Source organism: Rhodnius prolixus, unplaced genomic scaffold (assembly GCF_049639745.1).
Source record: "Rhodnius prolixus isolate KJV_2025 unplaced genomic scaffold, Rpr scaffold_8, whole genome shotgun sequence".
NCBI classification, from domain to species: domain Eukaryota; kingdom Metazoa; phylum Arthropoda; class Insecta; order Hemiptera; family Reduviidae; genus Rhodnius; species Rhodnius prolixus.
In genome coordinates, this window is record NW_027411593.1 from 4,618,685 (window position 1) to 4,635,186 (window position 16,502).

The 16,502-nt window shown below is 31.2% G+C and overlaps 2 protein-coding genes across 6 annotated transcripts; both read left to right on the forward strand.

Annotated features, from left to right (window-relative positions):
- The first annotated feature begins 227 nt into the window (after positions 1–227).
- yrt (erythrocyte membrane protein band 4.1-like yurt) lies at positions 228–12,354 on the forward strand. 5 transcript variants are annotated; one of them, XM_074121432.1, is made up of 17 exons: positions 229–623; positions 692–796; positions 892–934; positions 1,009–1,185; positions 1,333–1,450; positions 3,225–3,312; positions 3,400–3,488; positions 3,575–3,676; positions 4,426–4,563; positions 4,645–4,764; positions 5,662–5,735; positions 5,836–5,958; positions 6,906–7,010; positions 7,901–8,003; positions 8,089–8,155; positions 9,389–9,781; positions 11,657–12,354. In XM_074121432.1, exons 1-17 carry the CDS (start codon positions 474–476, stop codon positions 11,786–11,788), a joined length of 2,127 nt encoding a protein of 708 aa, XP_073977533.1. In that variant the 5' UTR covers positions 229–473; the 3' UTR covers positions 11,789–12,354. The 5 variants fall into 5 exon arrangements, with proteins under 5 accessions (XP_073977537.1, XP_073977535.1, XP_073977536.1 ...); XM_074121433.1 differs by having other exon boundaries at positions 5,839–5,958; XM_074121436.1 differs by lacking the exon at positions 9,389–9,781 and having other exon boundaries at positions 228–623.
- A 2,022-nt stretch (positions 12,355–14,376) lies between these two features.
- Ipk2 (Inositol phosphate kinase 2) lies at positions 14,377–16,160 on the forward strand. The gene is made up of 5 exons (XM_074121463.1): positions 14,377–14,555; positions 15,115–15,285; positions 15,369–15,493; positions 15,575–15,710; positions 15,786–16,160. The coding sequence occupies exons 1-5, from the start codon at positions 14,459–14,461 to the stop codon at positions 16,109–16,111; spliced, it is 855 nt and encodes a 284-aa protein (XP_073977564.1). The 5' UTR covers positions 14,377–14,458; the 3' UTR covers positions 16,112–16,160.
- The last annotated feature ends 342 nt before the right edge of the window (positions 16,161–16,502 follow it).

Below are 16,502 nucleotides of genomic sequence, written 5' to 3' on the forward strand. Positions count from 1 at the left end.
ATATCGACAATCCAGTCTCTCTAAAACTCTCGGAGTCATTGTATAAATAAAACAATTCTAAATAGCTCAGGAAACATAATGGAAGATAAGAAATTAATTTTGTAGAATTTAAGGCCATTTATGGAAGGTCCAATTTTATATTTTAAATTATTTTTATGAAAAATAAATAAAAAAAATCGATTAACGGTTTACTTATTCATTTTTTTTTTTAGCTGTCAGTCACAAAAATCATTGCAACTCTCCTCGCCTCTCCTCGCCTTCCTCCTTCTCACATTCGTCAAGTGTTAAGTTCAGTATTACATAAAATGTCTTCCTTGTTTTGGTAGCGTGAGTGAATTCGGTTTTCGTGAAGTTCAATGTAGTAATTTATCTTTGTGTATTTTTTTTTTTACATTTGGTTGCATTATTTAGAATTTTTGCCATTTTGATACTTTTTACATGAAAGCGATTTCACAGTTCGATTTATCTAAACAATGCTACGGTTTTTAAGTAGAAAGAAAGGCAGGAACGGTCAAAAAACTTCTCAACTTAAGTCAGAAAGCTCCAGAATTTTAGGAAATAAAAATTGTATACAGTGTAAAGTTCTTTTATTGGATGGAGGATTTTTGTCGATAGATTTGAGTGTAAGTACGAATAAGAGAAACATTTTCAAAAATAGAGTTGCATTAATAATACTACTCTTATTTTTCAGAAAAAGGCTGTAGGGAGTGATTTATATGAACAAGTATTTTATTCGTTAGATTTAATTGAAAAAGATTATTTTGGACTTCAATTTACTGATGCTAACAATGTCCAGGTAAGATTTAGGTGCATTTTTTTAATTTTAATTCAATACCAATTACAAAAAGTAGCCTCTTTAATAATATATATGTATTTTTTGTTTCCTTCTAGCATTGGTTAGATCCCACGAAAGCAGTTAAAAAACAAGTTAAAAGTAAATACATTTTAGAATATTTTTTTATTTAATTTAATTTTTAGAAATGGACATTGTATTTGTTTTATTAATAGTTGGGCCACCATACACTCTACGATTGAGAGTGAAGTTTTATTCATCGGAACCAAACAGCTTACGTGAAGAACTGACTCGTTATCAATTTTTTCTACAGTTGAAGCAGGATCTTTTAGATGGAAAACTTGAAAGTCCAGAGAATGTTGCAATAGAATTAGCTGCACTTGCCTTACAGTGTAAGAATGAATTTTATCGGTACTAAAATTAATTAAATGTTAAATTAATTAATTGTTAAAATGTTTTTTGGCCCTCACCTTTCATTATAACTGTCTTAATTTATTTACTTTTCAGCCCGACTTTCAATTCTTTAATTTTTATTTTAGCTGAACTTGGCGATTATGAAGACCACCATACACCAGCTTTTATTTCTGAATTTCGCTTTGTGCCCAATCAGACTGAAGAAATGGAAATACAAATTTTAGAGGAATATAAGAAATGCAGGTAATGTTATTTCATTAAATTTATTGTTACAGTGGAATGTTTTGTATTAAACTTAAGCCTAAAACTTGGGTAAACTAATGTACTTAATTGATCCAAAGGAAAAATTAGAAATTAAAGGCCGTGCAAAGTGAGAATTAAGAAATTCTAATTTACAAAAATTCAGTGCGTTTCTAATTAAGGTCTTTTTGCTCTATGGAGTCAAAGCCTTTGCTGACGAAAAACAGAAAAAACAAACATCAAACTCGTATACCTAATTTGGAAGTAAACATTGAATGATAAATTTCGTGTGAAAATATCTTGTTCAACTAAACATAAGAAATTCCTCAGTATTGTGTGACTTATGCAATACCTCATGGGAAAATTGTGTTGCCCATTAGATGTTCTGTTTGATCTTCCCATAATTTGCACAAATGACCTATTACTTTGTTTAAGATGGTAATTTGCTTGAAGTTTTGGGTACTAAAAGATTCTTTATTATTGAAAGCAGGATTTAATTGGATTTTTTTCTGTCAGCTCTGACACATAGTTGCTATCTAATTGTTGTTTTGGTACAGACCTTCCTTAGGGAGCACATTTGACCACATTTTGATAACATTATCTATTTCGCTATGTAAACGAACAAATTGATATTTTTCTGATTTTAAAGGCCCATTACTCCTTCTTTATTCACACTGATTCATGTTGATCGTTTAGAAGTACTTAATATCGAAGTATTTTTCTTACTGTCATAAATGTACCCTTACTAAATATTAGATTATGAAGGAAGAAAATTTTTAGCCTTAGAGTAGGCCTTAGAAATTATTGGTATTACGAACGTGCATGGGTAACCTGAGAATATAGTTGTAGAGTGTTGAACTTTTGCTAAATGCGCTATTCCCAAAGAAATAAAGATAAGCTACTTATGAGCACATAAGTTTGATCAAAAGACTTTTGTTAAGTTGGTATGATTGTTCAGGGAGCTACTTTAAGGCAAATACTGATTCACGATCTGATAGTTCAATTGTACCTCCTTTAAGGATCAGGGTTTGTTCATAAAATTTGGCTTCCTTGAATCATGAATAAGTAAATGTATCTATTGTATGCTGTGTAACTTATGTGCATAAGTTATAAACCATTACAGAAGAGTCTACTGCATGCATAATTGGAAATTTAAGTATAAGTAAATGTGTGTTTCTTTATGATATTGAAGATAGAGTTGGCTTATGGGTTCGTTAGACCCACTACTAAATGGAACTAAGGAACTATGAAAGTTCTATGCATATGAATAAAAAAAGAAAAACTACTAAAGAAGAAAAATATTCATAGAATACAAACAATTAAGTGACATATTTTCCGTTTAATAAAAAAAAATCTTTCAAAATTTAAAGAACAAAAATATACCTTTTCTCCTCTGAAGAAGCCTCTCACAGCTCACTTTTCTGTTGTGGATAGTGTCGACTTTATCGAGGAAACGTTTGAAGACAATGAGACCCTGAGCGTTAATGACCTCAGATATTTGGTCATATAATGAATACCTTGTATTTCTTTTTTACTTCATATTCCGTTCAAAACTTTTGTGGCGTTGTCGAAACTGTAGCTATTAGTTCTATTTCTTATTTCTCTTTATGTATTAACTGTTTTTATCTTTGCTTTTGTTTTACTCCTTTGCTTTATTGAAATTCATTGCTTTCCGAAGTTTTCACCGGAAATATACTTTTGAAGTCCCTTATTAGATAATGAATTTTACAAGTTCGGTACAGCTAATTAACTGTTGGCTCATTTTTTTTTTTTTCAGAGGTCTAACTCCTGCACAAGCTGAGACAAATTATTTAAATAAAGTAAAATGGTTAGAGATGTATGGTGTGGATAATCACACAGTATTGGTAAATTGTTGCAGTTTTTTAATTGCTATAATATTCTCATCAAATTAGGTTTCTGTAATTTGTTTCCATTTTTTTTTTTTTTTTTAGGGAAAAGATGGTTGTGAATATTGTTTAGGATTGACGCCCACAGGAATTTTGGTTTTTGAAGGGAGTCAGAAAATTGGCCTCTTTTTTTGGTATTTGTCTATTTTAAATTTATGTATATACTGTATAATTTCTTTTGAAAATAAATGTTATGTTGCATCAAAATTAATCATTTCAGGCCTAAGATAGGGAAGTTGGATTTTAAAAAGAAGAAATTAACCCTTGTCGTGGTTGAAGATGATGATATGGGAAGAGAACAAGAGCATACTTTCGTCTTCCGGTATACTGATACTAAACTTTATGTGTAACATTTAGTAAACAACTTTTTATATTTTTAATGTGACAATTCGTTGCCCAATAACTTGGGCTACTTTTTGTTGATAATATTACAACTCTTATCCCCAAGAGCCATGATTTATCACGACGATAATTGTGTTTGCTGTATCACAGCCGTGTAGAGATTGACAGTGTGACCAAACTTCTGCAAAAGGATTTTCGATTTATGATATAGTTGCAAATTATTTTATATTTTCATTTTTTTATAACTTTACAACTGAGGGGCAATTGGGACTAAACCTTTTTTTTTTTTTAACTAAAGAAAAACTCAATTTTACCTGTAAAAACTCTCTTAGCATTATTCTTGTTTTTAAGACAAAAGGTTAGTTTTCTAAAGTGGAATACAAATTACATTTAAAACATAGAAACAATCTATTTTATTTGGCACTTTTAAATAGTTAGGATAGAAATTATAACTGTTTCAACCTAGAGATTAGTTACCAGATTAAAATTTATAAACAATTACTAATGTTTAAGCTAATTATCTATATTTTAGGCAAAATGATAACTTACTTTTTAAAAATACTCGTCGGTATTTTTGGATGGCTGTTTTATTTGCATGATTAATTCATCGAGTGTCAACAACCATTAATTTTTGTGGGAAACTTAAATCTTTCCTTTTAGGCTGATACGATATTTTAATTTAGTATATCGTGTCCTTGGTTTTGTAATTAATAACCTATTTTGGTTCAGGTTACACAATGAGAAAGCTTGTAAACATTTATGGAAGTGTGCTGTTGAACATCATGCATTTTTCCGTCTTAGAGCACCAGTTAAAGGACCATCCGCAAGACAGAATTTTTTCCGAATGGGTTCTAGATTCAGATACAGGTAGAGTAGAATAATGAAAGAAGTTACAAGTATCTTTCGCTGTGAATTACTGGTAATTTATTTTTTACTCCTTAATTTTAGTGGGAAAACAGAATTCCAAACTACTCAGTTAAATCGAGCAAGACGTAGTGTGCAGTTTGAGAGAAAACCAAGTCAACGGTACGCTCGCAGGCAGTCACATGTATTGAGAGAAAAGCATAGGTATTTATTGTCTAGTTATGTGTAGTTACAAATTTATAGGGAGTTAGTCTGCCCTAATCACTTTTTCTCCATATGTGTAAGTGAAGCTTTCAACTATTTGAATATCTAAATCAATGTATTCTGCCCCACTAATTATTGATTCTTTATTATAAGGCCAAAGTGGAAAATGCGGATTAACTGAATGAGAGATCAATTGGGAATAAGGGGAATTTGAATAGCTGATCATTTGTCAAAAGACGCCCCGGTACAGGATCTTTACTCAAAGACTTTACAGGAGACCTGAAATCAAATGCGACGAGACGTTATTTCTCTGGCAGGAAAAATATGAATGGATATAATATATATAGAACTCTTAAATTTATACTATGTTTAATTAATTTTATTTTACCATTAAAGATAAAAAAAAAAATTATCCATTTACGTTTCTTTTATTTTTCCATTTAAGCTTCATGAATTCTTGATCTTCATTTTTCAAACGATCTTTGTTTTTTGATCTTTTGGTTTTGCTCTTCATATTGGATTCTAGGTCGGCCTCTTCCTTTTCGAAACTTACACTTTTCCAAAACATTCTTGGACCATAAGATCATACCATATTTCACAGTTTTTCTTTGAAATCGCTAGTCATTGGCTCCTTCAAGGTGTCTTACGTTCACAATGCTTACTTCTTCCCGGGTAAAGGAAAAAGAGTGCCCGTTGGTACTAATAAAGGCTCATTCCTTCAATATATTTTTTTAAATTTTTACCTTCTCTCTTCAGGCGAAAGATAGCATTGCGTTCGTGACAAATTATCGAAATTAAAATTGTAAATAATGCAAATTATCGCATACCTTATGAATTTGAAGGAATGATTTGGTTTTTCTTTTACATTGATTCCTTAATTTTTGTTCATTTTTCAAGGAATGAAAACAAAGTAGCTACAGAATGTGAAGTTTCTTCAGCAAGCCCCACAAGTAGTATTGCTTCCCATTCAGGTAATATTGTACACAAAGGTATTTTTCTATTTTCACTGTTAAAGACAATTGTTTATTGTAAGTTTCAGACAAATATTAGTTTCTTTTCTTTTTCTCTCAGTAGGACCTGTGGCTGAAGAAAGGCTTGATGTCTTACTTAAAAGTCTGGCAAAAGACACTACGACTAATACGATCGATGACAAAAATGACTCAAGCTCTGTTATTAGCAGTAAAACGGATACAGGTATAGTAAATATTTATATTTTTAAATTTTCTGTCAGTACTTTTTGCAGTCAACTGTACCATTTGTGAAATTCCTCTTGGGAGATTCTATGGTTTAATATTACATCTAACTTTATGACGTAACGTTTTACATCTAACATTAGATGTACTTACGCCTGGTGTTTCGGGAAGGCTGAGTGTCAGAAGTATAAAAGTGAGGAATCCGTACGTTTTGTGGCACATTACTACGAGAATACCCGCAGTTTGTGTACTACAAACAGAAAATTTTTATACTGTATTTGATTCGAAGGCAGATTTCACAAACTTCGTCTTTTTAGACATTAGAAAAATTACTGCAACGAGACTGGTTGGTAGGCCACCAGTATGAAGATTGAATATGAGTTTTGTCACATCAGGCTGGTCCTGGAAAAGATTTCAGCACTTAATATGCATTCAAGTTTTTAGACTTGAACTATAAATTTGAACAATAATTGCCTCGCTTTGAGCTAGTTTTCAAGCAATGATTGCGGGCGGTTTTGAAGTGTGAGCATTTTATTTGGTTGTTTATAACAACTTTGAGGAGTATCTTGTCACCAGTTTTATTTATTTGTATTTAGTATTTTGTCGGATTTATTTATTTTGTCAGTTCATAATTTTGTTCCGTCTTTACGTGTGTTTTATTTACAAGCTTTCATTTATAATACGAAGAAATGCTGTACGGGATTATATATGAACTTCTCTTGGTATGTACTAATTACATTAACGTACAGGGTTTTCAAAAAAAATAATTATTGTAGTTTCTGGATATAATTGCTTACGTCCTTTATTATTATTATTCGGTAAAAAATGCCAATTCTTTGATCTACATTAAAACACCCGCCATCAGCTTTAATTGTAGTTATCCGGAGTGATATTTACATTTAGAAATAAAACAAAAATACTTATATTGAGCATATCTATACTTTTCAGACACTGTAGTATCCGTAGAAAGCGTGCCCAACAACAAGACTGTGATTCCGACTTCAATGCCTCGACCTATTCCCCCACACCAACTAAAGTGCAATATTTTGAAAGGTATGATTTCATTAAATTTAAAATCACCTTAATATCATTTAAATTTTTTTCCTGCTTTATATCCCCAATTGTTTACCGAGCAAGAATTGGTGATAATAGCAAACTTCTGCTTCTTGTTTTAGAAAAAAAAAAAATTAACACTTTCATTGTCGGCGATGTTGCGATTTCTCAATGTTGTAGTTATCTACAGTTCGCTCATAGCGGCTGCCGCAAAAAAAGAAAAGAAAGCCCATTTTTAAATTAGTAAAGACGTTTTTTTTAAAACCAAGAGAAGATGAACAAAGCCATCATTTAAGAGATTTTTTGTTACATCTGTTAGAACAGAATTTTTGGCATCGCAATCGCTTCAGCCAGTTAAAATTTTTCTTCTTTTTTGTGAGAAATAAACAAGTTTTGTAAAACAAGAAGTTGCCACTACCAAAAATAGCTGGTAATCAGAATGAAATAGGAACGCTCACAAAGACATAGAATTAAATACGTTATAGTAACTCACCATGTAGCTTGCGCACTCAGTCAGCAACTGTTGGGTGATACGGAAACTTAGTTGAAATAAATTCTGTGCACCAAAACTAATTAATCAACTTATTGGTTATGGATGAAATCCCGGAACCGGTTAGGGATTTTAAAAAATATGCGTTCTTCAACGAATGAAATCGGCGACATCTTTAGTTCCTCTAGTGCTTGATCACTCACCTTAGCGCACTAGTATCTCGCAGATGCAAAATAAGCTATAGCTTAGTGTTCGTACCTTATTGTTTTTAAAATTTATTCACAGCTTTTTTGTTTTTGTTTTTTGTCCACCTACCTTTTTAAAAAAAGCTTTGTTGTTCAGTTGTTTCATACATTGTGGCTAAAAAATTCCATATTTTAATCTGAAACTTATATTTCAGCAAAAGTAGAAGAAGAATTAAGGAAATCACCCCTGCCAATATTAATAGAAACTCCTTCTCCTCAACAAGAACCTTTGACATCACTTCTAGACATCAGTATTGAGTGAGTAGTTTCAGTGTAATTTTTTGTAACAAATTTTGAAAGTTTTTTTTTATAATTAAAATAAAATTTTTAATGAATTTTCTAGGGATTTACCTCGAGAAACCAAAAATCAACAACTAAATAGTTTAGAGCAAGCTACGTTTGTATCTGTAGTAAGTATGATTAATTTTTTTACAAACTGAACCCCTGCTGTTTGTCCCTTAGCTTCTTGTCCGCTGTAATGAGGGATTTTTATTATTATTATTGTGGTTTGGTTATTTCATATGTTACATGTGTATAATCTGCTTTAAGTTAGTTTCTATTTACTCGTTGTAAATTTCCTCTTTTCCCTTAATTTTCTTAATTTAAAATGTTGAAATTTTAAACGTAGAAGTGACCATAAATTTATTGCTGATTTTGTTAAAGGTATACCCAAATTTCAGCAATATAATCACATAATTACCATTTACGCATAAATTTAGAGAGTTCACTTATAAAACCACGTAAAATAATCTGCGCGCAATACACTGTTTGATTTGAATGTTTAAATGTATGAATTTGATTTGAATGTCATTTGATTTCAATGTGTCCATTCAAAACGACTACGAACAAATAATTTCCCCCGAATGAGGCGACAATCCACAGTTCCCCCTTACAGTGGGATTTGCCGCTTATGTAGTCACTAGAATAATGTTTAGTACAAATCTGTACGCAGTTTCACATGTGCAAGTGTTTGCGAACTTTAGACCACATTCAAAATCAAATACAATTAGCCTTCTACAAAAATATTACGTTATGTAAAAGTACTTCTAGCCTACCCAATCAAATGTTTCAGATAAGTAAACGAAACCTTGTGTTTAAAGTACAGCGTAAGGAGTTTCCAAATAATTTGTAAAGGGTCTTATAACTTCTTGAAAAACCTTCATGTAATGAACTTTATTATACGGTTTAAAAACAGTAAAATAACGACGAATAAGAATGATGCAAGTAAAGTTCGTTTAGCATTCATTTTTAATTATTTTATTTCCAATAACCTCCTCCTATACAAATTGAGCATGGGACACCTTACCAACATTGATGTGCGAAGCATCATAACAATGGATGCCCCCAGTTTCGTGTGAATGCACGCATTAAAATCACCTGCAGCCTCCTTGATGAACTCGTAGTCATTGGCAACCACTCCCAGTGGACGAGAGGCCGTTCCCTTAAGTTCCGATTATTATTTTTATTAGTATGTCTTATTAATATTCCAATCATTGTACATTGAACACTTTCTTATGTATTTATGTATATTTTTTTTCTGTGCACTATCTGGTTATTATGATAAGGTATTTGTGATGATGGAAACTGAAGATCGGACTGGAAATGAAACTTGTATGCATGTATGTGTGTGCGTATGTGTACAGGGCGGGGACAAGCTGACACTGGCGTTGAGTCCGGTGGTGGGAGTAGGTCCCGGCGGGAATCCTACCAGCCTAAACAGCGGTCCCACGCCGGTCACTGTGACACACTTCTCTTGGGGCGACACTGGACAAATAGAGCAACGCACCTTGCCTTCTTCCATGCAACAGCCGACTACTAATCCCTTTTTAGGGCCGCAGTCTCCGACCTCACCGCATAAATCACCAGTTTCTTCGACCAATCCTTTCCTCAATCCATTTGTTAGCGCTAGTGCCTCCAGCGGTGATGAAGAGAAAACTGAGGCCAAACAGCACGAGCCTATAGAAAATCATCAAGAGTCCAATATTGAGAATGCACTACAGAAAGAGAATTGTACTACACCTCTTCACTCTCCTAAGGTACAGTCATTTCGTTTTATTTTGTTCTTTTTTTTCACTTCTTAATTTAAAATTATATCTTATTAAAAGATAATAAAGATTTAAACGAGATATCGTGACTGTAGAAGAAAATACGGTAATTGTATTATACCCAAAATAGATTACCTATAACTAAGATTCTAATTTATTCTATTTCCGTTTATTTATTTTTCGTTGTATTCTCAATTTCTGGACTCCTAAATAAAGCACTAAAAAAAAAAAGAAGTGTTCATCGTGGTGTATAGAGTGCAGTTCAAAATTGTAAGACGTTCAAAACGCATGAGATCCGACAGAAAGTCAAATTTTCTCAATCGGAAGCCATTTTTAATGTTTACTAACGTGATCAGATGTCTCGATCAGCCTAAATAAATTAGGTTATTATTCTGAAGTCCCATTTTTATTCAGTAACGATTCAGTAGTGTTATTTCCAGTTTTTAATGGCTTTCGAAAAATTCTCACCATATCTTTTAGCGTTAGCATCACAAAGAATAGATGATTGATTTTACCAAAAAGAAAATTAATGCAAAATAGTCTTATTAGTAAAAACAAAAGAAGGCCACAATTAAGAACTCGAAAACAATTTAGAAATAACGAACAATATTGTTGCCAAATATTTGGAGAAGTAAATCCATTTTAGACGCTTTAAGAAGCACTAGCTTCACAGTATAAACTGCGCCACATTTTTGCTTCACGTTTATACGTATACTCTCGACCCCCCTCCCACCAAGACTAAGTTCGCTAAAAGTTCACAAATTAGGCTTCTTTTTTTTTTTGCACAATAATTAAGTATTGCTTTTAAGACATCCAAAAGCATTTCCCACCATATGTAACCATACGTTATTCATATTACATACATGTGCTTTCTCTGGTGTTGGTTCGTATTTAATGTGTTGAAATTGTCTTTTAAACCCTGTGTAAGATATTTTCAGATAAAACAATTTCATTATTAGTACATTTTCTATTGAATAAATGTTTGTGCTTGCTATGTATGTATTTTGCCTAGTTTTTTAAAGTGTTACTTTTGAAATATAAACTTTCCTATATTTTGCTTTATTATTCAGCTTAATGGAAGGAGAGATTATTTACTTTTAAATGTACATTTTCTTCTTGTTTTTTCCGTTATCCCTTACGGACTATTTATTTATCTAAAATATTACGAAATAATTAAACAAATCAGTTTTTATTTTTAAATATGTTTTCTTCATAATTCGTACGGTCAAGTACTTGCTCTCCTAAACTCGAGCACTTCAAGTTCTTAGCCTTCAAACGAATAGTGACGCTCAAAAGCTTAAGTTCTCGGATATCCTCGCGAAGTTGTCTAATTGCGGTCTTTCACCACAATCAACAACCATTCGTAACTTCCATGCTTTTTTTTTTTTTCTTTGTAGGTATAATAAATACCTTAGTGACTTCGACGAGAAGTTAACCATCAACTTTTTCGCCTTCTGATGTCCATTAACCATTTCTTCTTTTTATGCTATTTACGCATTTTTGTGTCAAGTGATACTTTTCAGTACCAAACAATTGGAATCCCATGATGGCTCAATTAGGTTCCCGTGGCTTAATCCCCCGTAGGTTTGCCGTATTTTTTCTGTAACCCAGAATAGCCGGGCACCCAGACGAAAAGACAGTTCTCGTCAGGATTCCCAGTTTAAACGGGAAGTATCTAATAAGCGCACTGCTCCAGATGTCTCTCGCAGACCATTGAGACAAACTTGAGACGCGAAAGAGTATCTACGCCAATTTTTTTAAATAAATAGTTACATTTGAAACCATTGCAGAAAGAGAAAAATTTCATCTATAATGAGTAAAAAATTATTTCTAAATAAATATATTCTTTTAATATTGTTTTGTCAGGATCAAGTGAGCAATGTATCCATATCTTCTTTGAGCCAGCTATCACCTTGGCTAGTCAACTGTGAACCAACATCGCCAGTTAAATCAACTCCAACAATTATAACTAAAACAGTTATAACCACCCAATTATAGAATAATTTGTTTCAGAAGCGACTATTTTTGTATAAAATACACACACAAAAAAAAAACTAGTGTTAGTATAAAAGTAAATGTACGTGATTATATACCCATTTTTGAACACATTCATTTGTTGTTGAACAATAATCATTATTTAACTAGCTTCGTTTATGTTTTGAACAAGTTATTATAATTTTGTAGCTTTATTTAATATTTGTTTCAATATTAAATGCTTAGAAATCTTTAAGATTTACAGCAGATACAAATTAATTAATTTTCTCATTGTTCTAAATGAGATACAAATTAATACTTTTTTTAAAAAAAGCTAATGGATTTTAGTGTATGTCAAAAGAATTTAATTTAATCGTTCAATTTCTTATCAGAAAATTGTGATTAAAATTTATTTCCTAATTTACACAATGATGTGTCTTTTTTTTGCTTCATCAATATTTATTTTTCCCTTTAATTTTAATGTAGAAATTACATTAGACAACCCGTTATGTTTATAAGGTTATAATTTATTTGTTCTTTCCAAAGCTGCTGATTCTAATTTTGTTGGCTTGTGGTACTTCCAGGTACTTTTCTTTTAAGTGCCATAGATTTCATTTTTACACTATACGTTTTAATCATTGATTTTTTTTAATTTTTTTTTTTAATTAATGAATTAACATTCCATTTTGATGCCAATATACTTTTTTTTTAAATAAGTAAGACATTTTTTGTTATCTTTAAGAGTTTTATGTCATAAATTATCCGTCCTGATGTGTCTTAAAATACATAGTTCGTATGTAATATATAAATATATTTGTATTTGTGGAAGATAAAGAAAAATATATAATTTATTTTCTATAATTTTTTTTCCCTTCAAGTTGAGATTTCATAAGCAATAATTAGGTATTTCTCTGAAATCATAAAAATTTATAGCGTGTTTGTAAACGGATAAACCACTTATGAAATGTCGCAGAAAGCACAGATTTAGAATACCGCTTCGATACTGATGTCGGTTCTAAGGTTTCAGACACTTTACTGAAGCATTTCCATGTTGCTCGCATTTTAATTAAAAATTGTTCCCAATATTTTCTTCTATACTCCCAGAACTAAGTTTAGGGATCTTTATGATAGTACGTTTTCATTGTGTGTAGGATATTCTCAGGATAGATAGTGAAACTTTATGGACCTCTCAAAAACGCTGCTTCTAACGCACATTTATTGTGTATTCTAAAGTTATTCATTTGAGATTTACGCCTCTTCTTTCTGTAACTAATAGGAACTTTATCAACTTACTTTTCAAATATGAAAGATTTAAAATACAAATAAATGAAAAACCTATGTTGTACAAAAAACAAAGAACAGCAGATAAAAAAAAGGTTTGGCTCGTTAATAAAAGATAAACTTTAAAACCAGTTACACGTTGTGTGACATGTCTAATAAGGTATTTATTTTCTAGAGAACATCCGGTTGCAGTTGCCACAGAAGCCATCTTCGAAAAAATTGATCTCATTGCCCGTCTTAACGTTAAGTCTGTTCTGATTCTCGATTTCTTCCATTTAATAATTCAGCTAATGTTCCTAGCTTGGTAAATGCCAACTGCAGGGCCAGTCTTTCCGGATGTCATTTTTCAGATCCTGAAAAAAAATAAAATTTGACAGCTTAACTCATTGGATTTTGAAATCATCTTCTATTAAGTATGTTTAGCTTTTTGTCGAAATACACTAGATGGATTATGCATCTATTGATACCCCAACTTTTGTAAGTCTATTACAATGTCAGGCTTCCTTTAGGTGGGTTATTACATATTGCACTAATATGGTTGGTACCAATTTTTTAAAAAACAAGGTGAAAGAGTATTTAAAATTTTAAATATTATTGAAGAACTACATTAAGTGATATTAATCTCATAAGTTATGCTTTAGAGAAATAAATAATTAAACCAACCTCATTTTCCATAGTATAATAGCGGCATCTTCCATCGAGGTTCTTGTTGTACCGTGGAAGTCTGTTCTTCATGGAAAATCACTACCACCTCCTTTTGGTTCTGGCGAAGTTTTTCGCCATACTGATCGTTTAGAATCCATTCGCCCTTTAAAAAGAAAAAAAAACTTGATAGCTGCCTACGATGTTCTTGATAAGAGAAAATGAAAATTAATACAAACCTAAAATTTAAAATTAGAAATGCAATTAAGACACCAGGAGATTGTGACTTAAAATAAAAAGTTCCAGATTATTTCCATTATTTAAAATGATTATTACTGACTCATCAGTAATGAATATAAACAAAAAATGGTCAGTGTCAAAAACTCACTTGTAACTAAAACGGTCAATCATTTATAGGTTATGCAAAGTAATATAATAGGACCTTTTTTGGCTAAAATTATTTATTTAATCAAGTTTACATAGAAGGAAAAGAAATTCATACTTTTTCGTGGAGTCCCCCCTTGAAATAAAATTAACAATATTGACGTGATAATATCGAAGTGATTTTGATTAGATGTTACAATTTAACCCACCATATTCACATATTCCTAAATATAAAATATTTGTGAATATTATATAAAAATAATGAATATTTTATATTTATATTTAAATATGGCGGGTTACAGGGTAACAGCTTTTCAAAATCACTTCAATATTAGGCCACACCTTCGGGTACCTAATCTTTACTTTTACCAATGTTTTTAATGGATTATGGAAGAAAATGGTCCGATATATTTACCATTTGGACTGAAGAAATTCGATAATCAAGTTGCAGGCCATTCTTCTAAAGATGGAAAGAGCCTTTCAGGTAATTCCATACTTGCATTTTTCCCTTGCTTCTTTTTTTGCTTTTTAAATTTTTATTATTATAATTAATGATAATTGAATTAGTGAGCTTTTGAAGCTGTACACATTAGGAGAACTTTGGAAACCAATTCCTTTTGTGGCCCAAGACTCTAAGGTCTTCTTCACAACTTGAGGCCTAGCTTATTTTATGCTACATATAAATTTTAAATCAAATAATGAGCAAATCAGGTGCAGGATCTTGAGTACTTTGCCTCACCGATTTTATTGTTCTCCAGTAGGGTGCTGTTTTCTAATCCGGTATCCTTTCATATCCTTGTCACAGCCAGAGTATTGCTTTCCTGGTACTTGATTCTGTTTATATTTCTAATCTATTGATTGCAACAGTGTACAGTCATAATGACTTGGATAAATATCAGGAATGTGAAAGGCAGCGAGGTTTGCCCTTGAATGTATTAAGCATAAATAAAAAATCTAATAAAGTTAAATTATTATCATTTAAAAAAAAGAAAAAGAAACTGAAAGTATTTAAAAAACCATAAATCCCTCTCCATTTTTTTCAGGTCTATTAAAAGGTGTTGATGGTTTTGTATTGAAACCACTAACCAAGTTTCCTGCCGGGGATAATGAAGTAAAATTTTACGAAAATTTGAAGCTAATAGGCGATTTAATCTTACTCCGTGAATTTGTTCCACAATACTTTGGGACTTTAGTAATTCGGATTCAGGACGTTGGTTTGTATTTATTATTAGGTTTTATGTTAAACCACTACTTTCTCCTTGCGAATTTACATTGGGAATTTTATTTTTAATTTTAGATGTTAAATTTCTTAAATTGCAAGATGTATCAATAGGTCTAAAGGAGCCTTGCATAATGGATATCAAAGTAGGTGCTCAAACATGGGAACCATCTGCACCTTTTTATAAACGTATGGCCGAAGAAGTAATAAGTGAATAGATTAATTTAATATTTAATGCTGAAAGTTCCTACTCATTGTATTGTCATTATTAATTTTCTTTCCAGAAAAAATACTCTTCTACCAAAAGCGCTTATGGATTTTGTATTCCTGGATATCAAGTTTATGAATTGTGCTCTGGAAAATTTAAAAAAGTAGGAAAAGAAGAGGGTAAACTGCTCACTAAAGAAACACTACCTCTAGGTAAGTTTCTTTTTTTTTAATACATATTTAAATAGTTTCATCACTGGTAATAATTATAATTATTGTTATTTTCAGCACTCAAAGAATTCTTCAACTATGACCATAAATATTCTAAATTTTTGATAGACTGTTTCCTTCAGAAGTTAGTAAAACTTTTATCATGGTGGGAAAAACAAACTATTTATCATTTTTATTCCAGTTCTTTGCTATTTCTTTATGATGCTTCCATGTTTAAAGAACTTATTAATCATGATGAAATGTGTAAAAGTACATTACCATGGATTAAATTGTACTGTATTGATTTTGCTCATGTTGTACCTGCTAATGATACTTTGGATTTTAATTATATAGCTGGATTAACTAAGTTGATTGATTTATTAAAATCAATACACACTTGTTAAAAAAAAAAGAAATGTATGTTGCTAAATAAATATTTTTTTTACCTAATGACATGGTATTTTGTTTCTATAAGAATTTGATAACCTTTTTTTTTTACTTATAACTCTAAATAACATCAATTTAACTAACAGTACTTATATTCAAGAAGTAACCATTGAAGTGAAACAAAATTATTTAGAAGAATACAACAAAGAAAACAGAATGCTCGAACCACGATTCATTCAGTTGGCAAATAATTTGTTCTGAATACAATGTTCGGAATTTGTCTTCCTTTTGATGTATTAATTATTATCAAGGGAAAGAGGTGAACAGAAAACTACGAAAAGTTGAATAAACTCCGTAACTAACAGCTTACGTTAAATGTGGAAAAGTAATTTTGGAACAGAGGAAACA

Excerpts from the sequence above, each read along its gene's own strand:
- Ipk2 (XM_074121463.1), top strand. The coding sequence starts at position 14,459 with ATGGAAGAAAATGGTCCGATATATTTACCATTTGGACTGAAGAAATTC. Across the intron at positions 15,494-15,574 it reads ATAAACGTATGGCCGAAGAA|AAAAAATACTCTTCTACCAA; the intron begins GTAATAAGTGAA and ends TTTTCTTTCCAG. Across the intron at positions 15,711-15,785 it reads TAAAGAAACACTACCTCTAG|CACTCAAAGAATTCTTCAAC; the intron begins GTAAGTTTCTTT and ends TGTTATTTTCAG.
- yrt (XM_074121432.1), top strand. The coding sequence starts at position 474 with ATGCTACGGTTTTTAAGTAGAAAGAAAGGCAGGAACGGTCAAAAAACT. Across the intron at positions 3,313-3,399 it reads TGGATAATCACACAGTATTG|GGAAAAGATGGTTGTGAATA; the intron begins GTAAATTGTTGC and ends TTTTTTTTTTAG. Across the intron at positions 7,011-7,900 it reads AAAGTGCAATATTTTGAAAG|CAAAAGTAGAAGAAGAATTA; the intron begins GTATGATTTCAT and ends CTTATATTTCAG.